This window comes from Helicoverpa armigera, chromosome 5, assembly GCF_030705265.1.
Source record: "Helicoverpa armigera isolate CAAS_96S chromosome 5, ASM3070526v1, whole genome shotgun sequence".
Lineage (NCBI taxonomy): Eukaryota > Metazoa > Arthropoda > Insecta > Lepidoptera > Noctuidae > Helicoverpa > Helicoverpa armigera.
This window is the reverse complement of record NC_087124.1, coordinates 7,202,018-7,228,175: the sequence shown is the minus strand read 5'-3', so window position 1 is coordinate 7,228,175 and position 26,158 is coordinate 7,202,018. Positions and strand designations below refer to the sequence as shown.

Genomic DNA, 26,158 nt, shown 5'->3' with positions numbered 1-26,158 from the left:
TGTTCTATTAAAACTAACATCTGTAGAACTAACACATACTAATTCGAAAAACAAGAAATGATTTAAGTACCAGAACTGAATATAATTCCTATAAGAATATTTTGATTATATTTTAAAGTTAATATTCATGAATAAAAAAGAAAATTGCCATATCGTACAGTTAAAGTTATTACTTGTTCTGAAAAGAAATAAGTAAAAACGGTATTTTTATCAAATAACAAGCAAAGAGCTAAGAGGAGGAATTTGGTATATAAACCACATCTAAAACGATAGTGCCACAAATAGAATTATTCGTTTATTCTAATTGACCAGTAAGCTTAGCAGGAATAAAATTCAGCAAAACATTGCACTGAATAAAATATGTTTAGAATTCAATATAATTAATACCATTAATGTAATAAGGAATGATTGTATGATATGACACAGTACGATATGATGATAACGAGAACGATAAGTAAGTATACTTGAGGATCCCAAAGGCGACAACTGCGTAGCTCTAGCCTGTATACAGTACACCTTACATCGGATGTCATGGCCACTTACGTAATTATCACGATGTACATCTAAACATATGGTGGGCTTTATTATTGCTTATAATGATATATTGGCGAAATCTCTTACTCCGTAACTAGGATACACATTACAACATAAAGTTAATACTTTGAGCCACAATTATAGTATTACATAACTTAAAGTGAAAAAGGAGACAAAATCTTCAACATTAAGTACCTAATCAGAGTTGAATGTAATGTTCGTAATCACTCGTCGTCAGATCGCGAAGTACGTTACGCCTGTTGGTCATACACACTTTCAGAAACGAATACAACAAATAGAAAATAGTTTGATAAAACATTGATGTGTTATGCTTCATTGAAGACAATGCGGCAACTAATGTGTGTGCACGTGTGTCGGGTGAAACCTCAGAAACGCACTTCCACAAGGAGCAGTTCGTATGTCGTTCACAGTAGTGTTACACATTACCTAGCTACTATGTAAAGGCAAGGAGCAAGGACGGGTAGAAAGCGTTTATCGTTTAGGTACTCGCTTCTGGAAATACAGTTCACGGTATTACGTAGTCTCTCAGTCTTATAAGCCTCATTCTGAATTAGCTGAAGTCTAGAATAGAATAATTACGTAGATACATTAATAAGTCAATTTGGATAATATTTGGTTTCATTAACTTAAACATATGAACCGGAAGGGTTGATGATAAATACGGCCAGATAGTGCTATTGTACACATACCCATACGTAATACATCATGTAAAAATTTACTTCTCTTAAAAGCCTGTAAATTACATACATAAAATTAAAGCACCCAATATATCCACCACTTATTGCATTTCTAACCACTCGTGTAGTCGTACACTACCATAATAATGTGAAACGGCTTCGTGTCTCTTCGTCGAATTTAACCGAATCCGGCTCGCTGGACAATCTTAAAGTTTTACTAAAGCGAACATTATTGAAATTTATTACAAATGGACTCGGCACGGGCGGGAGAGGCCGCCCGCTCGCGAGATCGCGAGGACGTGTTTATTTAGGCGTTAACGGAAGTACAAAATTGGTCCATGCGTCGGGTGAGGGCCGCGTCAGAGGAAGCCCCGGACGTCGTCGTGCCGGCAGCGCGCGATGCGCCGGCAGAAGTGGAAGCGCGCGCGCGGCAGGGACGGGCGCGTGCCGCCGGGCGCGGCCGCCTCCGCGCCCGGCGAGCCCGCCAGCGAGCCGCACGACGCCGACTCGGCGAGCGAGCGCGTCGACGGCCGGGAGCGGGGAGCGCTCGTCTCGCCCGCCTCACACTACCTGTAGAACGAGTGCGAGTGCGGCGGCGGCGGCAGGGCCGGCGGCAGCGGCGCGTGCGGCTCCGACGCCGAGCGCTGCACGCCCGGCGTGCGGTCGCCGCGCTCGCTGCGTCCGTACCGCCCGCCGCGCTCGCGCTCCCGCTCTCCGTTCCAGTTCCACTCCCACTGGTAACAGAACTAAATGTTATTGTCGGATCATTTAACTGACGTTCAGGGATTTTTGCACAGTGCAAGTATTACCTCATTCGTCTGAGGCACCGAGAGTGAGGCTTTGGGCAGCACTGTAGACGGGGTGTGCGCTGGCTGCGCATTGTGGTGTGCCGTGCCCTCACGCGCCTGCAGTAACTGCAGGATACGACGCACGTCTGCTGTGAGTCCGGTCTCAAGTACGGCTACACGACGACTTAACTCTTCCAGTCTTGTAAGTACGGTCGCCACCGAAGCTGCTGTCGCAGCGGCTCCTACGTTTTGGTACTGTGGTGACATAGTATCCTGTAACCCAGGTAGTTTTAGTTGAGACGAACATAATAACCATTAGATTGTTTGTTTTCAAAAGTTGTGTTTGTGACGGACCTGTGCGGTTGCAGCATTTTGTGCCTTGTCGTGAGACAGAGCGAGCGCGGCTGGGCGGCCGGAGCAGGCGGGCTGGTGCAGGTTGACGGCGGAGTGCGGCGCGGAGCGGCAGGACGGCGTGCGCGCGGCGGCGGGCGCGCTGGGCGCCAGGATGTCGTCGCACGACACGTGCTGGTGCGCGGGCGCGGCGGGCGGCGACGGCGACGCGTTGGTGTAGTACGAGCTGGGGTTGGTGCTGAGGCTGGACACGGGCAGCGTGGCGCTGTGCGCCGGCGTGCTCACGGCCGGCTCGCCCGCCGTGGCGCACCCCGTCAGCGGCGACGTGTCGTTCAGTGGGCCCACAGACGACTGCCGTCGTACCCCCGCACGACTTCTATACGTTTGAGGCGTGGATTGGGCTGGAAATTAGACACGTGTATAGGAATTCATATTTATGTATTTCTGTCTCCGGGCATAACGTTATTCGATGAATGTGTTTAGTTACTTCCCTAGTGGGTATGAGAAATGAGTTTAAGGCTAGATAGAAGGCTGAATTATATTTCTAATTGCCTTTACATTTATGTACATAGTTTGATGTTAAGCTTATAATTACTATTGAAATTATATCTCCTGTTGTTGTGTTATGACAAATATGTTTAAGAAATTAATTATTACTGAATTTAAACGCGTCAGCTCTGGTTGCCGGTTACGTGCCCATATCTTACAGATGAATATTTTACATGGAAACCGATCAACCAGTTTATGAATGTAACTAATTGTATTTATAAACCATTGCTGAATGTTGATACATGCACTATAAAGTAGTATAATATGCATACTTACAGTACTTGTTGTGCAGTGGCTGATGTGTTTTATGATGGTAGAGGTCTGGGAAGCTCCGTTTAAGTTGCGCTAGCATGCCTGCACACAAGGGCCGCGCTCAGAGCGGGGCGGGCGGTACCGGGGGTGCGGGGTGTGCGGGAGACGCGGCTTGAGATACGTGCCGATACTACAAGTGTTAGCCACACCGCATCCCCTCCCACGTCACCACTCAATACCAATATAAATAAATAAGGAAACAAGCGTAACACATGCTGCCCTAATTAAATCAAATTTTATTAGTCGCTATTATTTTAAAAAATATATCAGATTCCTTTTTATACATTGAGTCCAAATTGATTGATTATAAAACATTGTTTTTTCTTTTTAGTTTAAAATTTGTATTAATTTTGCAAAAAGTTAAAAAACAATTAAAGTACGAACTGTGCACAAAAATTTGTAGAACGAACATATGAAAACTTTTTGCAAAATATAAATAAGTGATTTAAATTATTAAAATATAACTTCCCCAAGGCAAAAATATTCCCTAACCGAATAAAATAAAAATAAAAAATCGAAATCGTAACGCATTATCAAGGTATTAGATTAAAGAAGAGACTTAAACATGGCGGAGGGAAATGCATATCGGTCATCCATTTACTATGTGTAGGACATCTACTCTATGAATAGAGAGGAAGGATTGCCACGACATGCCACCCGTGGAGTCAGTGACTTTAGAACAGAACTTTGCGCACGGGCGATTGTGGCGTACGGTCAGAATATTTAAAAAAAGTCGGTTCATTCCATCGGCGTGAGTATGGACTTACCGGTGATGGAGTTGAGCGTGGTGGAGCGCTGCTTGCTGAAGTTGAAGTTGAGGGGGGTGACGTCCTGGCCCGCCTTGTCCGCCGAGAACTCCAGGATGCCGCGGCTCGCAGGAGACTCGGTGTCGTCGTCGCTGCATTGTGAGTCCTGAAATCAGAACGACAAAGTTATGTCTTTTGAGGAACATCTTATTTTTCCATTTACAATGTTAGTAGGTAGTAGTAATTCATTTGCTACGATATTTTTTGAATATGTATAGTCTACAAAGACACGTGTTAGATATTAAATGCGCCCTCACCACTTTCTCAGCAAAGGTTTCAGTGTGCGGCCGGCGCGTAGTTCGCGCGTAGGCTTCCCGTAGCAAACGCGCGTCACAAGGGTTCTCGTAGCGCATGCGACGTTTTGGTTCGATACCTCCTAGTTCTTCCTGCAAGGATCAAAAATAGCACATTGATTAGAATATACTTAATGGATTTCATAAAAAAAATCTTTGGCTACGAAGGTCTACGCCGTCGTAGGCGTGCTACGCTCGTAGACTCGTAGCTGGAATTGCTACATTTGTATGGGAGTATTTTTTGTCCTTATGTATATGAATTTTTTTGAAGAGATTAGTTTAGCTTTATCAATATTTGTTTGAATGTTGGTTTTCCATTATTCACGATTGACTTTTGATTTAGTATCGAGAACTAACTGATTCAAAATATTTGGATATATTTCTGAAACTCTTCTATGAAAACTTGGGGCGGTACTCACGTCTCTCATGTTGTATGTAATTTCGAGGTTATTGACGAAGGAGGAGCGGAACTCGGGGTAGAAGTCGAGCACGTCGAGCAGGTCGTCGCGGTGCACGCGGTGCAGGTCGCAGTAGGTGAGCGCGCGCACGCGGCAGTTGCTGCGCCCCACCGTGCCGTATATGCACGGGTTCTCGCCGAATATGTCATCCTTACCTACACGAATACAATTGTGTTACGTTTAAGCATTGACATCCAACGTGGCAATACCGCCAGCTTATTGGGTACATTGCCGGGTGACAGCGATGCGGACCAATTTTTCGACGGCCGTTATTAGTTTTAAGTTTCTTTAACGCAGATATAGATTTATGTTTCTTTAAATAAATAAATGAAGGTGCATTTAGTAATCTTCTAAATTGTCCCTGAAATGCGAAGTCGAAGAATTATTGTGTTCGTATTAAATACAGTTCTATGCTAACTGGCTGTAGGTCGGGGCTTATTATGCCAGGCTTGGTGTCTGCTCAATGTCTACTCAAATTTTATATGATTTAGTTCTGGCTGTACATTGTTCCTTATTTTTTATTTCTCGGACACATCATTAGTAAACTTGTCTGTTTCCTTTCTGATAGGAGTTTGGTATTGTTTGTTTGTCAACTTACCTAATATAGCCATAACAATATCATCCTTCAGTATTTCTATAGAGCCTCTGGATATGAAGTAGAGGGAGGTGAGAACGTCTCCGCGATGCACCAGCGTCTCGCCGGGCGGCGCGTGCGTCGTCTTGAACCTCAGCGATAGGGCTCTGGACAAAGAAACATAGTGCAAAGTCCTCAGAATCAGGACTTACTTTGCGAAAATCCATGACATAAAATGTTAGGAAAAAGTATGTAGCGATAATTCCGCGAGACAGAATTAAAATTGATGTGTAAAGATAATGACATTAAATAAAAGCAGTGCCTCTAATATCCCGATGAATTTAAAACCTCTTCCTTTTTGGGAAGCCTGTTGAAAATAATTGAAAATTGGAAGCGTTTGATTTCATTTGCTCTCTTGACATATCTGTACTTCTAAGAGAAAAGTATGTATATCTTTGATTGAGGCAGTGGAGATATCAGTTCAAATAATAAGTATTTTGCGAATTAAACGGCATTTACCTTAAGCAACCTGGACTAGCACCATCAAAAGCTGAGCAATTAGCGAGTAAGTTTCTGTTGAGATGAAGACAGATGTCTGCTTGGAGGCACTCCGGGAATCCTTTGAGTAAGCTGGACGTATCGATTCCGTTCGTGTAACTCCAAGCGTGTTGGAAATATTCCTCCAGTCTTTGTCTTAAGGGGTTCGTTATCTGAAATACGGCAAATTAGGCATTCAAACTAAATTATTGTAGAGGGAAAAACAATGCTTTACCAAAAGATATAATTTGAATTTGGAATACTTGATAATCAAGATTGTGTTTCAATTTTACTGCTTTAATGTGTTTTCATATGTGCCTGTCCATTTCATAAAAGCAAAGAGTTGCATAGCTTATATTATCTCAGATAAAATAGACTCTCTTACCTGGTGAAACCGAATAAATTCCCGCACTCTCAATATCTGTGTATGATAACGAGCCGTTCCCGAATATAATCTTTGGATAATGGCCGATACATTACCGAAGATACTGGCATACATAAGAGCTGGAACGAGAAAATACTTATGAAGCAATGCTTAATTTTTTTCTAATTTTCATGTTATTAATAACTTTAAATAAGAAAGTATTTTATATAAAAAAGAGTTATTTAATATATTGGTTCCTTATCATAGTGACTGTTCTATTAGAGAACTTTCAAAAAGTAACTTTTGAACATGTCAGTTTAGAACGTTCAAAGAAAGAAAGTGGATCCAAAATTTTAGATGGCTGAGATATCACCTCACCTTGCCAATAAATATAACAATAACTTATTAATTGAGTAGTACTTACATCCAACTAGCATAACAAATATCGTGAACCCTTTCTCCATATCAGTGTTCGGCGCAACATTTCCAAAACCAACGCTTGTAAGCGACGTGCACGTGAAATATAAAGCGGTTATATATCTAGACCTGAAATACAACAGTTTATGTTATTGAACGTCCTCATAGATTATTGTGAAGATTATTGGTATGTATTACCTCATAGATGGACCGGTGGAGTTGTCATAGGAAGCTTGGACATCGTTAGCGAGTGCGTCCAGCCATCCTATGGGCGCGTGAAGCTGAGGCCGTTCCCAACTGCCGATAGCGTACCTGAGAATATAAGTGTCTGCTATAGTACTTAGTACTAGTTAATTATAATTAATACCGCTGCGCTGTGGATTTGTTTGACCGAGCTTCGTATAATAAAATGTCAAGTATTGCGTGTGTGTATTAGTAAGTAGTGTATAGACATATACATTAAATTTAACTTAATCATAATAAAGAACAAGATAATTTTCGGGGTAATGTTACAACTCACCATAAGCAGGCCAACCAATGAGCGATAAGGACAAAAGTGGCCATAAGTAGAAGCAGTACAGCGGTGCCGTATTCGGAGTATCGGTCAATTTTGCGTGCGACGCGCACGAGCCTCAGCAGTCGCGCCGTCTTCAGCAGACCGATGAGGGTCGTGGTCTGCAAGCACCACAACCACACCTCAGAACGTTCCTCAGCCGCTGGTGCAACGCAACTTAGCCGCAAACCCAACTCAAGCGTTATATGAAACGTTCGCTTAAAACTAAATAGCATCAACGAGGCCTCGCAGCGAAAACCACGCTAACAAAGCAAAACTGGCCGATGAATGCTGCTGAGCTCAAACTTAGATATTATATGTATGTAGTTTGCAGAATTAAAAGCGATTGTTTTAAAACTATAAAATTAGCTGGCTTCGTACATAATGCGGTGCACAATACTGTTTGATTACTGGTTTTACTTCATTGTCAATTACATAGTCCCTCTACAGTTACTGATCATAGTGCCTACAACCATGTTGTTCAATTGTGAATGTATGCTCGTGTGACTTTAACATTTTAAGCGAGTACAATAATTTGAAATATATACAAAGATTAGTAATTCTTATAAAAACTCGGTGCATTTTAAAAACGCTTGGCAAAAAGTTTTAGATTCAACCTGCTTAGAGATTTTGAGGACTTACCTAAAATTATCAACTTTTTTCGACGAATGTAAGATTATGTACCACAGTAAAAAGGTATAATATTAAATATAAGATACATAATAAGTTACCTACACAGTAACGTCTACTTTCAACTTAATTACTTATTAAGATAATGCTATAAATCAATTTAGAAAACAACTTATTTATGTAGATGCAATTAATTTAAATTCTTATTCGAAACTTTTATTCGGTGACTGGATATTGAAAACACACATGGATTTGAGGCAAGTTTAGATTGTTGTTTAAATGATAATTATTTAAGTAATACCTAATGTTAGTTGGTTTAATAATTCACACGTGTGGTCATTCTGTGCTGTATTTATCATGGGAAGCATTGTCTGTGAAGCTGATGCCGGTTGTCGATGACTTTCAGTGACTCAAATTATAAGTTTTGAAACGTACCGCCCATCTCTCATGGGTTCTCAGTTTGAACCGTGCACTGCGGGTAGTTTTAGATTTGATTTAGTTTTATTAGGTTTGGATTTGGAAAAAAAGGAAAACAAAATAAATAAAATCGTTTCAAAACAATTTATTGAAATTTAAAAATAAAATAGGTAATCCTTATGTATGTAAGAAAAATAAATAACAATGTAGATGTTCATTTAAACCAATTGGTAAATATTAACAAACACAAATTACGATGAGCAAATAAATCAAAGTGGGTATACAGATCAGTGGCGGATACAGTATAGTACATCAATATATTGATATATTGCTTGATGTAAGGTGGGTGCTTCAAGTAGTTATGTAAGTTCGGGACTGACACTATAACTTGGTGCTTCTTGTCGTGAATAAAGGCGATTTATTGATCGGTACATAAAGTCTGGGAAGTGTGAGCGTAATTGCTACCAAGCTCTGTGCATATCGTGACTCTTGTACGTACTTTTACTAAGAAAAGCCAATGAAAATGTTCCACCGATGTATTATCGCGATGAAATCAAACCCGCATGACAATTATGTATTTATTACTCCTTTCCAACTTCTAACTATTCACCTACTTCATGGCTTCTATTGTAATTCCATTCGTTAAACTATTTTAGTAAATCTAGTTAGTGGTACTAGACAGTACGTATAAATAAGTTTGTCAACTATGTCAGTTATGCAAGTAAATATGCATTACAAATCTAAGTATACTGTTTAAGTCGTACGTGCTAAGAAAGCTAAAGTATTATGCTCAAATATAAATAAAATATGAATCTTTTTCTGTTACTCATACGCAACTAACTCCACCATGTTATAATGCTACACGAACTCGGCTCGTTGAAGCTAGGATTCAGTTGCCAGGAGCGAGCACGAGCGTTACGTATATTGTCACATGAATCAAAGAAACGCTACGCAGAGCGAGGTCCCGGTCGGATCTAGCCATGTTGGTAGTCGCTATCCTGCGGCACAAGCTCATGACACAACTAGTGAGCTTCGGTACATGTCGGGATCGGTGTACGACAAGTAATGATTGACATTTTGCTCATGGGAAGCGTCCATATCTTCCATTAACGCATTCACTTAGTGGATTCAAAATGGCTAGTGGAAATTAATGAATAAAATATGTCAACTAAAAATATAATAAAATTGAGTGGCAGCAACATAAAAATAGTTCACAAAGATGGTATACCTCATCACTTTCCAGCCCCTGCTGTAACAAGAAATGGTATTACAAATTCAATACGCACCCACCTTCGGGCATTCTCCACAACGTGACTATTTGACAAATGATAAAATAAATCACGATAGGTTGCTAATCGTCAACAAAATCAACAGGTAATAAGTACTTGTTCAAAATCAAAATAAAATCACAAATCAACTCTGCTTACGAACAAAACATACTGGATGATAAATGATTTTAGTCGGTTTTACACAGTTTGATTGTTTTTAAAATAATTTACAAAAATAGCTATGTACTTGATTCAATATATATAAAGTGGGATCTTTTAATGATCGGCTGTGGTAACCTAATCGATAGTGACAGTTGCATTGACTGCATTCCACAACTACGTGATTCGCTAGAAAATAACCAAACTTCATTTGTCCGAAAGAACCGTTCATCCCGAACAAAATAAGCTTTGACTGCTCAAATAATGTCTAAGTACTTATTGTTTCGTCTTGAAATGTTTATCGTGCAACCCTAACTTGACCTAGTTCGCTTTCATATTCTTATGACCCTTCACAATGCGGAATGTATCGTGCTTCGCCACCCTAATCTTGTTGTACTGTATGGCCTCCAGTTGTGACCACTGTGTTATTTTCTTATAATATACGAGTTGAGCTGCATTGATGTTTTGTGAACTCTCATTGCATTAAGTTCGGGATTCCTAGGACTGTGACACTGTTTCGGACAACTGATCGTCTGGATATCCACCGTGAAATGCAAACTTACTTCGTTCACGCTCCAAAAACGATTTGAATCGATTCTCGTTGTTTGGCGAGTGAGCCGCGACTATCGATAGATACGAGTTTGCGAATCACGGTAAGGCCGTTGGTGTTTTTGTCTTCTATTCAGCCATTCCTTTTGTTGTCTAATTCTAAATTTAATTTTGTGTAGGTATCGTATGTGAAATGAAACCAATAATGTTGTGTATGTAGGTGGGTAAAGCAGCTCACTTCGTCGGTGTCGGTGCCGAAGAGCAGGAGATCGAACGGGATGGCTGCGACGAGGTCGATAAGGAACCAGCCCCGTAAGTAGTGCATGGCGATCTTAGCAGGGTCCGACTCCACTTCGTCGGCTACGTTAACATACGTGGTGCGGAAGTTTATCAGGATGTCTATTATGAAGGTTACGTCCACTGGAAAACAAAACGTTCATTGTTAGGTTTTATTGTCATAATTTACATTTATTCAGGTATGTAAATACGTCGCATGATATATAATCATACAGTGTGCAATTGTAGTACTTTATTTGAATGAGACACGAACAACGATTAGAATTTGATGTGAATGTGTCAAACATTGTTTTTAGCTATGTTCATCCACTTTAGTATAGCCACCAAAAAAGAGAAATCAAAGGTACGGTAAGGTAGATTGTAACCTATAAAATCAGTATCATTATTACCGATCATGTCGATGACAACTATGGGGTCTTCGCCGAAGCTGCGGGAACGTTTGTCGAAGTCGGGCTCATTTAGTTGAAAGGCGGCCACGTAAGGAGTAAATATCGCCGTGTATATCACCAATATTAGGATCAACCAATCCCAAGCGGCCTGTAATATAAATTCGTGCAAATTTAGTAGAATTCAGCGCTCAATTTAAATATTTTACAACAAACTATTCGGAATTGTAGCGTGTTGCGTGTCGACTGTGTCGGGTTTTAGAGCGAGGTCAATGCGACGAACATAACTTATACTTTTCTTATGTGCAAACTACAATACGAACAATTTAAATGTTACATCGTAGCCAAATAATTGCCTACAATTTGTGTAGAGACATTAAAGTAAGTGAAAAAATAAAGTAACCACTGTTATTAACATATACTATGTTATTCGTATGCATAGATTTACATAGAGGCGAGTGTTACCTTGTAAGGAGAATGGTGGAGAATAGTGCAGGGGTGAGAAGGCTGCGTGGTTCCCTTGTGGCCGCCCGTCGCGCCCAGAGACAGTACCTGCGAACAACGACGTCACCATTCTTTACGTGAACCTACAAGTCATGTAAATGTCAACTGGCATATATGACCAAACTGTAAACTCGGTTCATGTATGTGTGAGCGACCATTTTGTTTTTAATCTTTAGTAAAAAAAAATCCAGCCCGATGTGTTTTCAGGCCTGAGAAGAAGAGTCAAGGCTGCCGCTCGGTTTGATGTCTTCATTTTCCTTCTTAATGTAAATTCATAAATAAATCTCTACATTCATAAATATTAATACATCATTCTCTAAGTTTATGCCCGAATTGTCACACGATTTTGTTCAGACTTTCTTTGATTCGGTTTGCACCTTTTTAACAATATTTTTTATATTTTACGCTGTCTCACAAGGCATGGAGTTATGGACAGTAAAAATCAAATGATATAATTGATTGTGACTACTGAAACTAAGGCAATCCTCCTGTTTACTATAAATTCCTCAAATGTAACTAAAGGTTGGAGCCTATTATGATTATTAACTTCTTCAACACTATTCAGAGATTTATGACGAAACTAAAATTTTCACGTAGCTGTAGCGCATCAAATATTTATATGGACTCTACAGGTCTCGATACCTAATGGAAACGAAATATTGTTTACACAAAATTATGCTATGTGTACGTACCTACATATATAATTTAAAACTACTGTAACAAGTACTACACCATACTACAAGTATGTTTAAGTATATTTAAGGTAAGTTGGATGCATTATTACGTCAGCGAAGGCATTCCCGATGAAATGAGGTAACGATTCAGAAACAAAATCCATTCCCAAAAGCTAGGAGTCTTAACTAGAAAATAATGGATGAGGTATTGGTGTGTGTATGTTGCAGACTAGTGACTATTTGTGGTTGTTCTCTATTTTCCCGGTGTTTGGACAGTTCAATATACTTTTAACTTTATAATAAAATAATTATTGTAGATCTATGATACGTAAAGTAGCGTGATGCTATCGAGAGTTTACCGGATTTACAAAAATATTTTAAGATGTACACACCTTGATATCTCCTTTTTAATAAAGCTAGTTTTAAAAGAAAAAAATCTACTTTTATTTCAAATTTAGGAGTTTTGGGATTGGTGCATATTCAGTAAGCTCTTTGTACAAGAGTGTTTTACCAGGTTATACATTAGCAATTGATCGGCAATTTTACACTTCATTAGCCCTATTAAAAAAGTATAATTATGATTTTCCCTTCAATGTTTTAGCACATCTTTCACAGAAAATATAACCATTTTTGTTGAACTAATATTTTAAGTATATAAGTGATAATTTGAACTATGCTCTGTAACAACTTCTTTTGAAGAAAAGTTAAGAAAGATCTGTTGTTATCAAATTTCTGAAAATGGCATTTAGTAATCACTCGTCGTAACACAATATCTGGCAAAGAGATAAATGAATTACCTCCTTGCCGATGGCGGGCAACCCGTTGAGGCCATTACAGGGCGGTTCGAGGCGAACGACACTCTTGCGTGAGCCACGGAAACCGGTGTCACGCACACGCACCGAGGAGCGCCATGTGGAGGGCGGCGGGTCGTCGCGAGAGCCGCGCGCGGAGGCGGCGCGCCGCGAGGTGGTGAGCGCCGCGCCGCCGGCGCCGGCGCACGGCGGCGACACGATCAACGGCACGTCCGGCGGCCCGCGCTCCTCCATGCCGCTGCCGCGCCAACGTCCTCACCGGAACCCGCCGTGCTCCGACGCCTCCAGGTGCTCACATTCCAGGACGGCGCGCTCGAACGCCGTCGCCGACTCGAGGAGTGCGATTGCCGTATTTTGCATAGATGATCGATTTATCCCCACGTACACTTCTGAACCCTCGTTCTCTTCTAATCCGGTAATCGTATTTATGTATTAGTAAGATAAATCAGTTTTGCATGGTAGTAATGACGATAGTTTACGATGGTATGGTTTTGTATATTGTTATATCAGCGGTATGGACATAGAATGGACAAAGGAAACGCAACTATATCGTATAAGTACTTTGAAGCACCAGCTTAAGTTTCCACAAATGTCGGCTAAGACAGTAGTTCAAGTGTATAGAGCACGTCTAATAGGCATACAGCTACGAGCGCCTGAAAGCGGAGAACGAGGCCGGGCCTCATTCAAGACACTGTGTCAATGGGGAGGCGGTTCTTTTCATCTTTTTATGCACATGTTCAATGTGCGCAAGACGTTTCGCTCCGTTGTCGGAGCTCGAGAATAATGACGGACACGAGGAAACTGACATTGAACGACAATACAATACGAGTATCGAATGAAACGTCTTGTTAAACCAGGCTGCTAGCATTGTGATCTCCGCAGTTATACAAACTTGTACTTTAGCCAATTTTGTATTATAATAGGTACTTTAGTTCTGTATGTTTGTTTGCTACTTAGAGTAGGCTCTGTGTGGACTGTGTGACATGATGATTCACTGTAACGAGTAGGACTAGGAAAGCTGCGCGGCTGGCATTAGCAAAGCTCATGAATACGTATTGCTAATATTTATGAGACGGATTTTGAAATGTTTTCCTAAATCATCCTTTGTCTTCCTAAATACTTTTTTGATGAAGTAAAATCGTAGCAGATATGCTTAATCAATATTTCCTCTACTAAAATCCTAGCCACTAGCTGAAATCCAAGAACGGGCTTTGTAATTTCATGTACAATTTATTTTCAAAAGTTAATCGTTAAAATAATAGTCAATGTCTAATTATTAAAAAGAAGCTCTCAGTTTGAATGATTTTAACTGGCAGGGCTTGAATCAGATTTCGCATAGACAAAAGCTAAGACCGTCACGCAGTGTTAAGAGATGTTTAAAATTGAGTGCGATATTACGTAAACTGGTTTTACGAGGCCCAAGAGACGAGCTGCGGACTTGAACCATATATAATATTAACTATGTTCTCAGAGGAACCGCGATAACACATACATAATTCATAAATTATGAAAGCACTTTGTTTATTAAGTACTAAACATCGTCACTTCGTTGTAACTATAACTTAACTAAGGTAATCAACTTGCCAATTGTGTTGTATAATCACACTTTAATGACAATATTACTAAATTATAAGCATGTATAAGCTTCTATGAAGTCCACAAATATTTCAATAACGTTACGTTTTGACGGCGCAAACGTACGTGACGGATAAATCGAACATTTTGTCATAATATGACGTGATGCCTACTGGTGTTTATTATAAGCCGTGGTTATTTAGTAAATACATGCTTGTGTTATATATTTGTATGTATTGTATTTAAGGGATATAATTATGAATCATAACTGTTCGGTGTTATGAAATTAATGGAGATAGAAGCGAAACAACTTCTCTGCAGCTGACATTGTTACTGTTTTGATCCAAAATTCTGTTTCAGAAAATGTCAGTATATATCGTTATGTAATAGTGTCCAGTAGCAAGACGAACTGATGTGGCTACAAATGAATCAAAGCTGTGCAGTACACCAACAATGCGAGTTTAGATGGATATAGTATGTAGCGCAAGTCAAGCCTGAACTGTGCCCCAGGGAACCCTTCCAGATACCAAGAGACGAGGGAGGGGCTGCATGCTCTGCATAGTTTTACAATAGAATCGCCGCCATACCATGAATAAAGACAGGTACAATATAGCGTTTGTAACTCACGTTACACTGAAGCTTCCAAAGCGAGAAGCACGGCTTTATTATAGAAATACTGTGTAACGACTAAATAACATACAAAATAACTAGATAATGGCTAGATATAAACTACTCAGTCAGAACCAACAAACCCTACAAGAAATTATGAAAGAAGGATGGTTCGATGGTCTTTCATAAAATGTTGTAACATTCGTTAAGTCTAAAAGCATCAATTTAATGTGATAATGTATGTGAACTACCTTCTTTTACTAAGAAGAGAAAAAGTAGATAAATAACTTAGACAAAGGAAACCATACCATGGTAGTCATAACTCCAAGCATGGATCGCGTTTTTCCCCACAAGAATATCAAAAGAAAGCAAGAACCAACCGAAAGAATATATAACGCTAAGCTGGCAACCAAACGAAGGAAGAAAAACACCTCGACAATTTTGACGCACTGTTCACTGAGACTAAGCACAGGACGGCACCACACTCGATATTATGGACTAGTCAATAAGCCTAAGCAATATTAGACCACTTCAGCTATTTGTGTAAAACTTAACTAAAAAACACCTATCGCAGCGCAACAAAATCCGCAAAGGTCGACTGCAAAACGATAATAATAATTTTTACTTTTTAATGCAGTCGATCGATTAAGCGCTCGACTCGTTTACAGCACGAATGGCCCGTTTTGTGAGATATGCGTTATTTTCGGTGTGTCGTGTTGTAAATTTACGTTTTAGCAATGATTCGCGGCGGTCGTTCGCTAAAGGCTAGTCGCCTAGGAACGATATTAAGATAACAATTCGATGGCAGTGTGAGAAGCGGCAGAGTCCGCAGCGTGGTCGCTGGACGTAAACTCGATGGGGCACTGTATCGGCGCACGCAAGAGGTCGCTGTGCGCGCGTCGCCGGTGCGCGGGCCGAGCGCCGGCGGACGCGGCCGGAGACGGCCGAGCACAGGCGTGACCTCGCACAACCTCCCCTTCTGCCATCGAATATTTCAGCTGAAACACACGGTGTCGCCGTGTCGCTGCGAGCATGCTGCGGCCTGCGGGCTCCCACTCGTCGATACTAAGGCCCCTAGAGGTGACACACTACCAACAAATAATTTAATTCACTTTAGGCGTACATTTCGTTACGTTGTTATTGATACTTAATATAAATTTATTTTATCGGAACCTATTAATCCGGGAAAGTTGTCGCGCTTCGATTATTATTCGTGTCGAATTCGGTGGATTTGAAATATCTCGATAAGAATGACAATTGATCTTCGTTCCTGTTATCATTAAGATATCAGACAAAGATTTTCCTGAGATTGTTTACCATTTGCTCTCCCTCTGATCAACGCTAATGACCTTTACAAGACAAAGAAAACATTGTTTACAGACAGAGGAAGGTTATAGGTACCTATGAATTTAACAAAGAAGTTTACCTATGTATCTGATATTTTAAGTCTTACCTAAGCAGTCAGAATTGTGGAGGTCAGAAATGCCATCTTTCTATTTAAAAAACCTCATTCTTTTTCTTCTTTTTTATTTTAATGTTCTAATTGTTCCTTCCTTTGTGTTATGTTTTGTTTGCAATTTTTGTATAAAATACCCCTCAGCCAGTCTAGGCAGCCGATCCGGTCTAAGGAAAAGGGCCAATATTCATCTATCGAATTGCTATCATTGTGTTGCAAACATAGTGGACATAGCAATATACCTACAGATTGCATTTTACTCACGTAGCTTGAATAAGTGTGAGGCACGGGTGTGAGGCAAATTTTGGTGACCACAAACACGCAGCTTATATGAATTCTCACAGTGTTGGTAAAAGCAATCTGTAATAGCTACGCGTCTCGATTTAATGTATATCCGATGGCCAAGAAAGGATTACGTTTTGTTAGGTAGTTGATTTAGGTACTATTTTATTGAGGACTTCAAGTTGGAAGAGTACTTGGATAACAATGGGTGCATCGATCGATACCGAGCTTGAGCATGGTGTTATTGGATTTTAGTTATTGGCATTCTTCGGTGGTGTCAATAAAATGTAACTTACTATCACTGATCATTTCTAGACTAACAGAACTTTCAGCAAGTGTGCTGGAAATAACATAGGCTATGTCTCTTTGGGAAGCATATTTAGCAGCACATAGCAGATACCTAGAAGATGACCATGGCTGTATCGGTTCATCATTTACTATAATGAGAAATGTTGACATGAAAGGTTCAACGATTCATACATATCATTTATCTCTAAAAAAATTAATATTCAAGAAAGCTATGCCGAAAGGTCGGTTGCATATAAAGTAACTTTCTCCGTTTTCAGTGAAAGTGGTGCAATAATCTATGTAAGTATACGATTTAACTGCGTGACGGGGAAGATGGGTTAGATTGGTAAGGGCTGCGAACCGGCCTCGGCGGCGGTGATTAGCACGCGATAGTTCAAGGACTGGCCGATACACAAAAGATAGGTGCCTATACCACCAGCCACGTAGGCATAGCTGGTATAACTCCTTCACACTATTGCGTAACTAACCTTTCAGATTTTCAGCGTGGGAACTCGATGTGGCTTCGCGGCTGTTAACTTATGAAAACATAAAGCTTGTTTTGTGAGTCGCAGGATTGTAGAGTGTAAATAATAATAAATAAACTTTATTAGACAAATAAATAAACAGCAGTATGAATATATTATGATTGGTTAGTAGGCGGCTGTTTAATATTAGTTCAGCTGTTGAAATTCGTGATAGAATTGTTTTCATTAACGAGACAGACGCTGATTTTTTTTCTGGTAATGTTAAGATTTTTTGAATAATTACTGTACTTAGTTTGCTGGGTAGGTATCCTGACCAATATCATTCGACTACGCAACGCAAGTAACAATTTTGACAATTCATCTTAAAGTTATACGTAAAATATAAGGGACTACCAAATACCCAGACCACATAATGCACGTAAAGCTGAAACTAATTAGAAGGAAATTAATTCATCCCGATGTTGAACAAAATTCGTAGCATGTCTTGTGTGTGCTACAGTTGACGCGTAGATACTTTAGAGCTGAATGCATCACAAGCGACACAACTCCAAACTTACATTATGAAGTACAGACGTACATTGTCCTCCGGGCTACGGTTAGAGTTACGAACTATGATGATAGAAATAGTTTTGTCAGCTCATTACTGATATACAGTCCCGGTTGGCCATTATTACAATTGTCGTCCAACTATGGCATGTCTCAACTTAACAAATAATCGAGATGAATAGTTGCAGCGCTTTCGGATGGAGGAATCTAGAACATAAACGAGCTATTTCAGGAATTCAGGCCATTTAACGAATCCAATATGATGCCTGCGACTAGACTGCTACCTCCCAGTATCTGAATATCATCAGTTAAAATGAAATATGTATAATTAAGTGCAGAGTACGTCGTCTGAACGCAGTATGAATACGACTAGATGGAATTCAATTTATGCATGAATACCTGACGCTCGCACACGTTTCTATTTCCATCATAAGTCTAGCTAGAGTATATCATTATACCTACATGGAGTTATCCTCGGATAACGTTTAATTAAACGGGGATTACAGAAAGACTTCCATTCAGAATTATTTGGGTAAAACCCTTTCGTGGATATCGGATACAATTACTAATGAAGTATTATTAATTCGTATCTAGTTTTTTTTTTGGGGTGAGATACATTACATAATTATAACAAAAACATTGTACCCTCAACGGGAGCATTGACCATTAATGTAACGATGCGAGAGTAAGAAAATAAAGTATACATGAACAACATTTGATTGACATTAATATTATTGTAAAAATATATTTTAGCTTTTATATATAGGTAGCTTGCAAGTTAACAGTGGCTGATGCTCATTGCAACTATGACACCCGTAAAAAAACTTTTTTTAATCATCTTTTTATTTTGGAATTTTTTAAGAAAAAATATAAATCCTTGTGGAACAATGGTTTCGCGAGAATTTCTTCATGATTCTTGCTTACTCCTCGCTGATTAATAAGAGGCCGGATGAGTATGGAAGAGGTGGTAATTAACTAAATTAAATATTTTTAAGTAGTCAAATTAATCCTGGTAACTTTTTGTGGTGGTCAATATTAATGAAGTCAAGTGTATAACATAGGGTTTTGATGTTGAGGATAAACCAGTTTATAGCGGTTTGATTGTCAACTATTTAGATACTGAAAGCACTCTAAAACAAATCAGTATTAATAAGGCTGTTTCTTTTCTGCTACCGAGTATTTGTTTACATAAATGGTTTCTTATAGAAAAAGATTTTAAAAATGTGTTAACTACTTATCAATACCTACCTAAGTGATAAATATTTAGCGAGGATACATAAATCGTTAAATATACATAATTTACCTATATCATAAGAAAATCGTGTAAAACATGAAAGTTTTCAACTTCATTACTGAATTAGGGATGCACGTCATAACACGTCGAGCACGTCCCGACTGGACGTGATCCTCAAGTTACAGCTGCAATAACCAGGAGTTACAGCTTTGCGCGATGAGGTGAATACTTTCCTCACGTTATATAAGAATCGCTTCTGCCCGCGGCTTCGCCCGCGTAGAGTTAGGTTATATTGCGTTTCCAAGAGAATTCTTCAAAAGTCCGGGATAAAAACTATCCTATGTTCTTTCTCAAGGTCAACTCTATCTCTGTACCATTTTTTTTAAGTCAGTTCAGTGGTTTAGACTTGAAAGCGTAACAGACAGACAGACAGACAGAGTTACTTTCGCATTTACAATATTTGTAGGGTATTAAAAAAAAAGGTTTGTTACAGTGCATACAATGGTGGCGATTTATCAAAACGTATTTAAAATTGCTTTGGCCCTTCCATCGCACATGGTTCGCATAAAGTTGATTGATGTTGTGATTTAATTTTTCAACTATCACACATTTATGGCCTTTACATGCACTTGCCTATAAGCAGTATTTAAGTATGCTTTTATAGTTTGCAAGTTACTTAGCCATAATGGATACGTTTCGATTAAGTTAAGAGGAAGTAATTTACTATATGTTATGAATTATTCCTTATGTGTTTGTTTGTCATCTTAACGTTAGCTTTAACGTTTATTATTTGAAGTCGTGAGACTTTGGTCAGCGCTTTTTGTGTGTTTTGTATAACACTAATCTCACAATAAAAAGATTGATGAAACCTGTAAACCACATTTGTATAAACAGGCTACACCAATATTGCAACTCTAGCAATCAATCAAAATTACCTTCAATATGAAGTATAAGCTTAGGTTATATGTTTGCTATTGCTCAATTTTCACATCACCTCAAACTTGAAAGCCAAGTAAACCTACTCAAACTACTTGTCTTGTTGCTAAGTATACACTAAAGTGTAGAAATAATCCTCATAACTGACTGTTTGTACAGAGTGCCCAGTATATCTCGACAGGCGCGCAATATGGAACAGAATTTAACGTTCTGAATTTGACACGTTGCTGACAATGCCTCTACAACAGTTTGTTTATTATTGATAAACTATTTTGACGGCACGATATCTTAGCAACGTGACTCGAAGGCGCATTTGGTCGTAAATAGATGGATCGATACGCTGTACATTAGCTATTTTGCTTGCCTTTGCTATAGGCACTGGTTTTTTATGAATTGTTGTGGTATGGCCTATAATCCGGACAAAAGTATTTTTTTAACTCCGCAATGACGTCTCTTTAGGTTTATGGTTACTTGAAGAATTTCGGTTAATGCATCAGTAGTTTTCTTAAACTCACAAATAGTTATTTTACTATAAAATGAAGATAGTAAAAACCCTCTTTAAGGGCAGAGTTTTCTTCCATAATTACCCGTATTTGAATTCTGATAAGGGTTATCTCTCCCTAGACAATATAAATTACTCGTATATAATTATGTTATAATTTGGCTACATTTACTAGTTTAGTTGCTTACCTGTGAGGAATCAAAGGTAGAATCAAAGATAATAAAATTTATATTTGCCCCAACCAACGAATCTCATTCATCTGTTGTAGCAAATTAAAATGGCTATGTTTCTGATTTGCAATACTGTCTTCTATACGACGGTTAGTTATAACCGTTGCTATAATAGGAACTAGGATATTGAAAAAATATATTTAAAACTCGCAAGGTTCGCAAAAGAAATAAGCACGAAAATATTTGTTGCACATCAGAAAATCTGTATGGATAATCTATTTTTGAAAATACATACTGAAACTAAAGTAGGCAAACTTCTGAACTTTGCTGGCAGAACGTAAGTTTTGATGTATATTCTATTAGGATGTCGCGAACCAGTCAATTTTATGAATGTGATAGGTGATTTAAGGTCCTAGTACATGTATTGGTACATGACATGTATTTAGGTTGACTAATATTGTAAACGATAGAGTCAGTAAAGTGTATTGTATAACAGGAATTTTCAGATCGCTTCTACTAAGATACTATTAAACTTTAGTATACTGCCATCTTATTCTTATCGCGTAGTAAGTATAAAGTTCATAATTTTTTGATTAACCTTAAAAATTAAGCGTCGTATTATCACGACCCAACTGCTTAACTAACTGTAATGAAGTGCTTCCGTATAAATAAAACGAAGTTACGGGGAATATGCGCTAAGCCTTCTTGTTTTTTATAAAAGAGCCTTGAAATTAAGAATCGCTCAAAACTTTAAGTCGCTAATACCTTCTTTCCTCATGCTAATAAAATTTTTGTTAACCACCAAAAACTTGGTACATAATACCTTTTTTTCTCAACATAATAGCAGTGATTGTTAATTATGCGTATTGTTTTCTTTACATAGCAAATGTGTAGTTCCTTCATAAAGAACATAAAAGGATAGTTATTAAAAAGTATGATATTTTAGGATAAACGGCTCAATGGTCAATTCCAATGGTTTCAATGGCACTAGCAGAACAATACAGCTATCATGTTTATTATTGTATGAAACTCGATGGCCGTTTATACGGTATTGTTTAAAAAGTTATGCGTACGTGCCACTAGTCTGTGGGAACAATAGTATACCTACATTCATACACATCGAAATGGAATACTAAATATGCACCACACATTCAGTTGCATTTTCGTAGAATTTTTTAGTCTATTTACAGTTTTATAGAACTAATTCATTAAAAGTAGCACAATGGTTTCATACGGAAGATATCAAGTGCTCTGACGTTATAAGTCAAAGCTTACGAAATAAACTCTGTAGGTACTTTATGTCTTTCTTACACATTCATTGAACAGATTTAAGGACGCATTGGTTGAGTCTTGATAGTGGAGGAATAAGGACAAACTTAGGACATACTCTCTAATTAATGGGCAAATCGATACATGTAGTAGGTGTAATTTAAAGTATACCTATGTATTTTTTACATTTGTATCCTTTTGTACGTTAGCGGACTATCGCATAATATTTATGTTACAAGCAGTCGTTGTCAAAGTCTTAAACTTTATAGCCGTTCCTCCGAGGGCCCGACGGTAAAATGTCATAATCCTAACCGGTACATAAAACTATATTCGTAACAGGGGTATTAAAATCTTTCGCTTCCATACTTTTTGGTTGATCCTCTAAATGAAACATACTGACTGAAAAGATATAGTATCACCATTTTACTTTTAATTGCTACAATATAATTTTAAAATAAAACGAATTTACTGTCTATTTCTTTTCCTCTGCACAAATTGAAATAAAGTTTTTGGTTAGTTATCATCACTGAATAAGATCATAGATCTTAGTGACAAATTCGCACATTCAATATTCATGAAAAACATTTCTTGTATGCATTTAAGGTTTAAGTAATTGAAAATTAAACCTTACTCATCAAATAGAAGTAAAAACTTCATGTTGACCGTTTAATTACGTTTCTATGGAGAAAACATACTCTTGCTTATGCTGATAATCTACAATCTCAGCAGGTATTTAATAAGTTACCTTTAATCACTATTTACTCGTCTATTTTATTAAAGTTTATAAGGCAAAAAGTCAATCATATTATTTACATAATTCTATATTTAATTCTGTAATAATTTATTTCTTATAATATTTTCTGTAATCTCTTGTTACTATGGGTTTCTTACCTGAAATAAATGAATTTTATTTATTTTTTAATATGTAATTGGTATTTCTCTACGGAATAGGTACCTGATAATAAATGTATTTGATAGAATTATATTTAAGACTTGATATTAATTACAATTAATATCAAGAATTTGTAATAGGTACTTATTTTATATCAGCATTTTATCCGAGACACATTACTGTGACACATTTTGATAGAAAAATGCATAGTTGTCTGCCATACTAAGTGAATGAGCGGAGAGGTACCACTAGATAGTAAATGCATCAGCCACGGTTAGTCCCGCGCGACAGCTGTAATGCGATTCCGTTTTTAAATTTCACTTTTTATGAAATGTTTCTGAACTGGTAGTACAAGAGTTCAAATAGTTTAATGAATGTTAGGTGTTGATGAATTGATATCAAGAATATATTTATCACGGAGTACTTTTTGTTTCATAATATTTAAAAATTTTAGTTAATTTTGTTATTAATAAAATTAATCTTTTTCCATTTTGGTGTTTATTAGACTTTTTATCAACGTACATATTACCTATTTTGTTCAGTGAAAATCAAGTCGTAAAGAATGTACGCAAACAATAGGTTCTTTGAAAAAATATGATAATGATTCATTAATAATTGACTAAAAATCAACGTAAGTAATTTCTCCAATAATTTCATATTACGTTCAAACGCAATAAGCGTAATTCTGCTCAGCACTACAACTAGCTTTCGTAGGCTTACCCGTTACTACGGTCGTAGGCGCAACGCTACGTGCGTAGCAGCGTAGTAAACTCGCATTCATAGTAATTTATTTATTACAATTGTTGTATTTTAGCTTTATCTCAGTATAAACTTTCATACGACAGCTACACGCAACAATCTCGCGTGACATGCACGCTTTATTTGTTGTTATTCGATTTTAAACAACATTTGTTTTAAACATGTAGTCCTAGTCCAAACTTAATTGACAGTAATTATATAAACAAAGCAAAATCAGCCTTGAACAGTAATTACACATATTTGTACAAAACGATTTAAAAGTTAACAATTTTAAAATTATAGTTGTTACGTTAAGTTGCTAAAATTACTGCTTTTCAGTGTTTCAATTTAGTTTTTTTGTTTAATCGTCCTTTTCTAATCGTGGTAGTGTGATGGCATAGGCTTAAAAACTATTATATTAACACTTAAACGTTCCCGTGTAATAAATACCTGTAATTTGCCTAATACTATGAATGGAGTATATAATAATATGTTCTATATACATAGAATACAACGTTTTCAGGCCAAATAAGTTGAGTGCTAAGTGGATTATGGTGTTAGTACTGTGACATATAACTTAATATCGCTTTGTATACGTACGACGTTTAATATTTATTTGTACTCAAGTTACACACGATAAGTAAATGGTAGTGTGATCCTATGATTAGAAATCAAAGAGAGAATACTCGTATGGATAAGTTTTAAATTGTTTACATAAAATATGTAGGTACATATTACTATATGATTTAATGTTATAATATTTATGTACAAATAGTCTTTTCTGTGGGTCTTAGATATGTAAAAGTGTATGTGAATGGGATAACGCCAGGTGAGGTTGGGGCGACTAATGAGAGGTATCGTGTCATGTGAACAGTGTGTCTGGAGAGGCTGCAGGCTGCAGTAACGAAGTACTCACCACCTTCTCTTCGACGACCTCGTTATTGTTGTTGTTGCTCCCATATTTTAAGGCACCGTTTTCCATGACCACAACTGATCGTCGTGTTTTTAACAATAACTTTAACACTATTTGTCCTCATTTACTACTATATTTACATATGTTCAGTGATATTAAATTACACATTGTCATTATTAACATGGCTTACGTTTATATTAGTTTAGTATTTATGTGATATTCTTTTGTTTATTACGATATGGCAATATGCATATCATTGGACCTGGAATGCGAATGTCAATGGATTTTATGATTAATTACGTTTCTGGTGTTCTTTAACTTCTTTTAAGAACATGCTTACTTTGAACTGACATGTATTAATATGTTTCAATAACAAGTTACTACATATGTTTAACGTACTTAGTAATTTAATTATGTTAATATGTACAAGTACGAATTTCATTTGTAATATTATATATTACTAAATGTTTATTTCACAATCTGTCATAAAACAAACTAGTTAAACTATTGAATCATTAATTATAGTAGTTCGTAACCTACATTTAGTTTGCCGGCCACACATGAACTATTTAAATTATATCGTATTTTTCTTAACGAATGCGCCAACTGTTTTTTAAATAATACGCCATGCTGAATTAATTAAAGACGTTACATAATTGTACTGATATTAATATGACATCCGTTGCTACGTTACTTTTCTTTGTAAACACATTTCTTTGTTCGTCAAATCACTTCGATAAAAAAAATCCGATAGCGATTTATGATGTTTTAGGACAGTTTGCAATATTTCAGTTCAAGTTTATAATTCGATTAGTCTTTGAAACTCCACTGATGAACATTCACTTTTAGGAAAAGTTTTCGCATCGATAGGTACATAAAAGAATTACCTAACGATTTTAATGTTTAAATAGCAAGGCACGATTGTTTTAGGACACATGATATATGTTGAGTAGTATATGCAGTTTGTCGAGAGCGTCCGGGGCTGGCGGCGTGCGCTCGGGCGCGGGCGGGCGACTCGCGGGCCGCGTCATACTGCGGTGACGGCGGCGGCCCAGCGCCGCATACCCGCACTCTGCGCTCGCCATCGCCGACCACCATACCACCGATACGCACCATCCTTTATTATTGACAGACGACCTTGCCCCACATTATATTTTCTCCACTAAAAGGATTTATTAGGTCAATGATGGACGGATGTTGAACATTTGTGTTAAATGGAAAACAATGACTAGCTTGATTGACCCCGCGATATCATGCCGACTTTTTTCGGTTCTTCTTTATTGATATTTTTTTCAATGAATGTATTGCTGTTTGACCTCTTTCTCAATCGGCT

At 37.9% G+C, this 26,158-nt stretch overlaps 1 protein-coding gene across 18 annotated transcripts; it reads right to left on the bottom strand.

The window, feature by feature from the left end:
* Positions 1–1,798: 1,798 nt before the first annotated feature.
* Positions 1,799–25,855, bottom strand: LOC110384402 (potassium voltage-gated channel unc-103). 18 transcript variants are annotated; one of them, XM_049842359.2, is made up of 19 exons: positions 25,713–25,855; positions 24,829–25,087; positions 11,406–11,492; positions 10,944–11,091; positions 10,496–10,677; positions 9,510–9,530; positions 7,202–7,356; positions 6,880–6,993; positions 6,689–6,810; positions 6,286–6,404; positions 5,883–6,073; positions 5,388–5,530; positions 4,751–4,944; positions 4,296–4,424; positions 4,000–4,144; positions 3,197–3,274; positions 2,375–2,772; positions 2,042–2,293; positions 1,799–1,966 (listed from the first exon to the last, which is right to left on the bottom strand). In XM_049842359.2, exons 2-19 carry the CDS (start codon positions 24,892–24,894, stop codon positions 1,799–1,801), a joined length of 2,712 nt encoding a protein of 903 aa, XP_049698316.1. In that variant the 5' UTR covers positions 24,895–25,087; positions 25,713–25,855. The 18 variants fall into 18 exon arrangements, with proteins under 18 accessions (XP_049698316.1, XP_049698317.1, XP_049698318.1 ...); XM_049842360.2 differs by having other exon boundaries at positions 25,366–25,847; XM_049842361.2 differs by having other exon boundaries at positions 25,520–25,847.
* Positions 25,856–26,158: the final 303 nt, after the last annotated feature.